The following is a 6,000-nucleotide window of genomic DNA, read 5'->3' on the forward strand; positions in this document are numbered from 1 at the left end:
GGAGAGTATCTGATTTGATGTTCTTCTTGTAATGTTTTTTACTATTGGAATACTGTTATTTTCCTTAGTCTTTTTATCTTGTATATTCCAAATTTATTCAGACTTTTCTCAAAGATTAAGGCCGTGAAACTCTGTGCTATTGTGTTCTTCTGCACTCCATGTATTTTAGCTGCATCTCTTTCAATCTCGTGTACTTAATAATTCAGCAGAGGCTTCACCAGGGCAAAGTAAAAGAAAATAATCATCTCCTGTTTCTTATATAAAATGTTCCTTTCAGTACAGAGAGTTCTCTCCGTAGCATTGGCACTATTAAGGATGTGATGTAAATCTAAAAGTTGGAGATGCATTTAGAATTTTCCTTAACTGTAGTCATTACAAAAGAACCTTAAAATTAACGTGGATTTCACCTGTATGGAGAAGGAATATTTGCTCAGTTTTATGGTACTTCCTGTAACCTAATAGGTCATAGAAACTAGGGAAAGAGTTGACCATTTTTCTTTGGTTTGTAGATTTCCAAGAGCTGTGCCACTTTTTAAATAGCAGTCCTGTTCCTACACTGAATATGCTGATATGATCCACAACTGTAAAACTTCTTGTTAGGTGCTATAGCCAGCATTCAGTCACCTCTTTCTATTCTTTTTTTTTCCATTTTGGAAAAGGATCCAGTGAGCTGGATATTTCCTATTTGCATAAACCCCCTTGAACCTTGCTTGGGATTAAACTTTTCAGTAGTGATAGATGCAATTTGTTTGTATTTGCGTGTGGCTAGTGTAAACCTACATCCTGGGGCACCGTTTTATCTGGATTAGTGAGCACATTGTTTGTAGCCTAAAAGCTAAGAGTGTTCATGAACTCTCTCAGCCGTTCTAAAACGGGAATTGCTGAAGAATTCTGCAGCTCACATAACTGGGATGTGAACCATCAGCCATCAGTTTTACTAACAGAAGTGGAATCTGAGTGCTAGAGTTGGCACAAGTGTGTTCCTTCTTTTGTAATAATTTGTCTGCAGAATAAGCTGTTAAGTCTTACTAGCTGTAGGTAGAAGTGAAACATCTCTCTATATGTGTCCAGCACAGCATCTCTCTCATTTGACATTTTCCTCTTCAATGATCCAAACACCCTCAGAGGAAGAGAGGTGTTCTTCTAATTCAAGTACAAGAAAGCCGTCATGGCTCAAAGACTAGTTAAGTGTTTGTCAGAAATGCCCTAAGCCCTTTAGTGTTACTACTGGTCTTTAGATTAATAATGCACTAATATTTAATATACTTTTTTTAATGTTCTGATTTTTTGCATTGGTTTTGTTACTTTAGGCTGAAAAGGACTCTGCCTGCACAGATCCATATTACTGCCTCTCTGACTTCATAGCACCGCTGGATTCAGGCATTTGTGACTACTTAGGCCTGTTTGCTGTGGCCTGCTTTGGTGTAGATGAGTTATGCAGTGAATTTAGGGAACAGGATGATGAATACAGCATCATAATGGTAAAGGCTCTTGGCGATCGGTTGGCAGAGGTACGAGGTTTCATCATGTGTTTCTGTGCAAATTTTCTGACTGGGGACTAGATTCGCTTGACAGGTTGCTGTTTCAAGTTTTAGCATAAATTTAGACTGTTGCCTGTAATGTCTGCTCTTTGTTCAGTCTGAAAGTGAAAGGGCTCTGCTAAAAGTGTCTTGAGAGGAGAGTCCTCGTCTTAGCCAGAGGGGATTCTTCTGCCTGTATCTTCCAGCTGCAAAATGATGAAGTTTTTTTTTGGTTTTGGTGATTGATAGAGCTTAGTAGATTTTAAAATAAGGCTGTTTAAAAAGAGCTATCTTTAAGTCTTGTTTTATCTACATGAGAATGTGTTGGACCCAAGTGTGATGCACCAATTATATTCTTGAATTGCAGACATGCCTTCTGCTTTAATAGTGACCATGCAGATATATCCAGGGTACAAGTCTTTTGAGTTAACAAGTCTTAGGTTAGGCAAATGTGCTCTCAAAGGTCTATCTGAAGTGGTTTAGAAAATGCTGTCCCTTTCCCTCCTGCCTCTCTATCCCCATCTGCCTGCCCTCATGCTTACACCTGAGTAACCATGTTAAAACTTACAGCAACTTCAGTGCGATGCAAATAAGATTAGCTCTAGCTGTGTATTTCAAGCTTGTAACAGTTTCAGAAATTACTATTAGATGCCATCTAGAGATATTTACTGAAGTGGAAATTTCTCCTGAAGGCAACCATTACTTGCAAAATAGTGTCAGCCGTAGAGCAGCTAAGAAAAGCTGTTGCTCACTTCCAGCTAGAGGAAAGTCCTCCACTGAAAAGAGCAGCGGCACTTACTTACATCTGACACTCGTATGGATGCAGGAATGATATGGCCTTCCATAGCTAGACCTGGACGAGATACCCAGATCGTCAAGACTTAATGACTTCAGTGCTATAATGATGTACCACTACCATAGGCTGATGAACTTCATCTTTTCCAGTTACTTGTCCACATATTTACCGCTTCTAGTATGTAAGATTTCAAAGCAAGACAACCAAAAAAACCACTGTCTATCAATAAGAGAAAAAAGTAAATTATTTGAACTAGCAAAATAAGTATTGTATGTGAATTTTAATGCTATCAAATTTCTCACCTATGATAAGAGCCCCCTTAAAAATTAAAATGGGAACAGGGAGAAAGTCTCTCTCATTGTTTGTCTTCATCAAATAGCTATTGCATCAGTCTGCACAAATTAAGAAAAAAAAATTTTAAAATCTTTGTATTATATTCCAAGGCATTTGCTGAGGAGCTCCATGAAAGGGTTCGAAGGGAATTCTGGGCTTATTGTAGTACGGAGCAGCTGGATCTCTCTGACCTACGCAGAATTAAATATGAAGGAATTCGCCCTGCACCTGGATATCCAAGCCAGCCTGACCATACAGAGAAACTCACCATGTGGAAACTCGCAAACATTGAGGAAACCACAGGTACCTCTGTCTGCTTTACTAAGGTTCTTAAACTGTTTTTATGCGAATGAAAGATTGAAATGGGAACAAAACAGCAATTGGGTGGTGCAGAGCTACATAAAAAAATCCCTGAACTGAAGTGGTTGCTGTCTTCCCCTATTCATTGCCATTTTTATTTTGCCTCGTTCAAGGAAGAATTTGCAAAATACTGCCAGTGCTTTTGGTGAAGGAGTTGTGTCCCTAATTAGCAGATTGCATGCAAACAGGGTTCTGCTACACAGGGAAAAATTCTAGCATCCTTACAGTTGCAAGAAGACATTCCAGATAGAAACAGGAAAAAAGCCAATTCAGCAGTGTATTTCCTGGTCCACAGACTCCTTGAAATGGTAACTCTTTAAAAAGGAATGAATTCCGTTTGTTTTCCTCTGATATTTTATGTGTCAGACATTTCACTGCTACTTCCAAAAATACCTTCCTGTGTTTCAGAACCTCTCGTTACCCATTTCTTTTGCCAAAATGTCTGAAGTTTTTTCCTTCAAACTGCACAGTTACTCTACAGTAATACTGTAATGAATCTGCAATATGTTTAAAGCTATGTGTATTTTTTTAATAGATAAGAAGTGGAAAATAGTTTTGGTTTTAGTTTATCTGAACGCTGCTTGATTTTTTTGAGTTTGCCTGAAGCTGCCCAACAAAAAAGGGCTCTGAATTTATGCTTATTATCAATTCAGAGAATAAGAAAACTTTCATGCTCTTTTCCAGGAATTGGCTTAACTGAATCACTAGCAATGATACCTGCTTCTGCAGTTTCTGGCCTCTACTTTTCCAGTCCCAAATCCAAATATTTTGCTGTTGGCAAGATATATAAAGATCAGGTAACTTGGACTGTCCGTTGTGATCATGTTACAGCATTCAAAACCACCCTACCAGCAGACGTTCTGGAAAATTTTGTAAACAGCAAAAGCTGAAGTTCCCAAATCTTCATTATGTTTTATGGTCCCCTTGCAGGTTGAAGATTATGCACGGAGAAAAAATGTGTCTGTGGCAGAGGTGGAGAAATGGCTGGGACCCGTTTTGGGATATGATACTGAATAACTGTGATGCTTCTGGGCAAACGTTTTCTTTTGGTGGTCTGTTCACCAGAAGGAACAAGAAAATCGAACAAGAAACTCCTTCCCACTGAAAACAGCTTTCTTCCATCCATCCCAATAACTTGTCGTATTGTTTTTAATTTTTGATCAAAGAACTCGTATTTCAAATCTGACCTGTGCTCTTCATCTGGGACCATGAATGCATTGCAGATCTCGTAGTCACAGAAACACGCTTTTATTTATTTTTATTTCTTGCACAAGTCATCTAGCTGAGCAGCTAGGCATAGGGTGAGATGTGGAAGCTGCAGAGCCCTCCTGTCCTCAGGAAGGCTTTGAAATCAGGGGCAAGAATTTCTGTCCCATTGGCTGTGGATATACGTAGAACAGAATTTGACTTCTGTTATTTTAATTGTGTTTTGGCAAGTCCCAGTACAGAAATACAATGTGATTTTTTGTGTAGTCACCAAAGGTCTTAAAATGAGTGATCAAAAACAACTGAAGTAGAACAGATCTCCTCTTCTAAAATCTGTCTGCTCCATATTTAGGTCTTGTGATTGGGAACATATGTTGTTCTCTCTGAATAATACCAGTTATTTAAATTGCTTTCTGATTGTGATTGTAACTAGAAGTATCAAAATAATTGATACTGGATAACTGAAAAGCTGGAGCACTATTGGAGATGCTCTATGACAGAACATGAAATGGGATGACTGAGTCCTTGGGGTTGTCCATCTCGTGCTTCCTCTTCCTTTCAGCAAGCCACAATCTGTTTCTACTCCGTATAAAGGGTCATGGCACTTCCTCCCTTACAGTTATGTTGGGAGGCTTAATTCATAGATAAACAATCTTTTGTATGTGAAAAGTATAAGAAAAGCATAAATGTTACTACAGGCAGACAGAAGCTTGGAGGTGACTTCAGTGCTTCACAAACTCTTTAAGCTTCCATGTACCTGGATTTTAGAAGCAAATAGCAGCAATACTGTCAAAAGTAACAGTTAATATCATAGGCTTGTTCTTCACATTTAACTCTGAGTGAGCTAATTGTTCATAGCTTTTAATAATCTCTGAAAAGTGCCTCAGGTATTATTTAAATGCTAATTTAGTAAAATATTATGACAGAAACCCCTCATTTTTCTGGTCTCTAATTGTAAAGAAAAGACCAGTATTGTAAAGAGAATGTTCTTTTAAATAGTTTATCTGTAATCTATTAATAGCTATATAATTTTTGTAATGTCTTCATCTGCCTTTATGCTAAAAGAATCATCTTGTATCAACAGTTTAATAAGGGTTAAGCTGTCAATGGTGTTATCCTATTAGAATCCTTTAAACGACAACAATAAAGTGTGTGCAGTCATCTGAACAGATAATGTCAAAATTAATATGCACGTTGTACCATGAATCTGTAAGTCTAAAGGCTGCTGTGGGGCTTTTAAAGTAGTTGAGTAAGTGTGTTCTGAACTGAATGTTTTAGCGCGTCTCATCCTTTAACGCCTTACAACAATAATTTCTAAATGAATCCATCTCTCTCTCCCCACTCCTCCCATGTGAAGGGATTTGAGACATGTCCTTGTTGATCAGCTGATTCTTGTTGCTCAAATGGTTCCTCAGTAGAACTCTCTTTTAGATCGCCAAAAAACCCAATTAAAAAGTCTTAAGGAAAAATTGTTCCTCAAATATATACCCTGTAGAAATTGAGATAGTCTTTGCTTTCTTTTTGATACTTGCACTTTTGCAAATTAGTTTAATGCTTGGAATGTCTCCTCTCCACCACTCTTCCACGTTCTTAGGTTTGGAAGCAGAGTGCCTTATTAGTCTGAAATTTTGATTGTGTGAATGAGGTCAAAGTCTGACTTGTGTAGCTTCGTTTGTTTAATTATTTATTGTCCTGAAATCAGTAGCACACAGTTGGGTGAGTGCAGCTTTAGCAGAATCAGACTGACAGAGCAGTAGGTGCCCACCTGTGTAGCAGCGCTGCTGT

The 6,000-nt window shown here is 38.1% G+C and overlaps 1 protein-coding gene across 1 annotated transcript in view; it reads left to right on the plus strand.

The window, feature by feature from the left end:
- Window positions 1-5,380, plus strand: part of MTR (5-methyltetrahydrofolate-homocysteine methyltransferase) — a 46,720-nt gene extending 41,340 nt beyond the window's left edge. Inside the window, exons 29-32 of the mRNA XM_074166303.1 lie at window positions 1,311-1,511; window positions 2,760-2,952; window positions 3,694-3,806; window positions 3,940-5,380. Of these exons, the coding sequence (XP_074022404.1) occupies window positions 1,311-1,511; window positions 2,760-2,952; window positions 3,694-3,806; window positions 3,940-4,026 (594 nt within the window). The 3' untranslated portion in view covers window positions 4,027-5,380. The remainder of the gene's footprint in view (window positions 1-1,310; window positions 1,512-2,759; window positions 2,953-3,693; window positions 3,807-3,939) is intronic.
- The last annotated feature ends 620 nt before the right edge of the window (window positions 5,381-6,000 follow it).

The sequence above is a fragment of the Numenius arquata genome, chromosome 2 (assembly GCF_964106895.1).
Source record: "Numenius arquata chromosome 2, bNumArq3.hap1.1, whole genome shotgun sequence".
Classification (NCBI taxonomy): Eukaryota; Metazoa; Chordata; class Aves; order Charadriiformes; family Scolopacidae; genus Numenius; species Numenius arquata.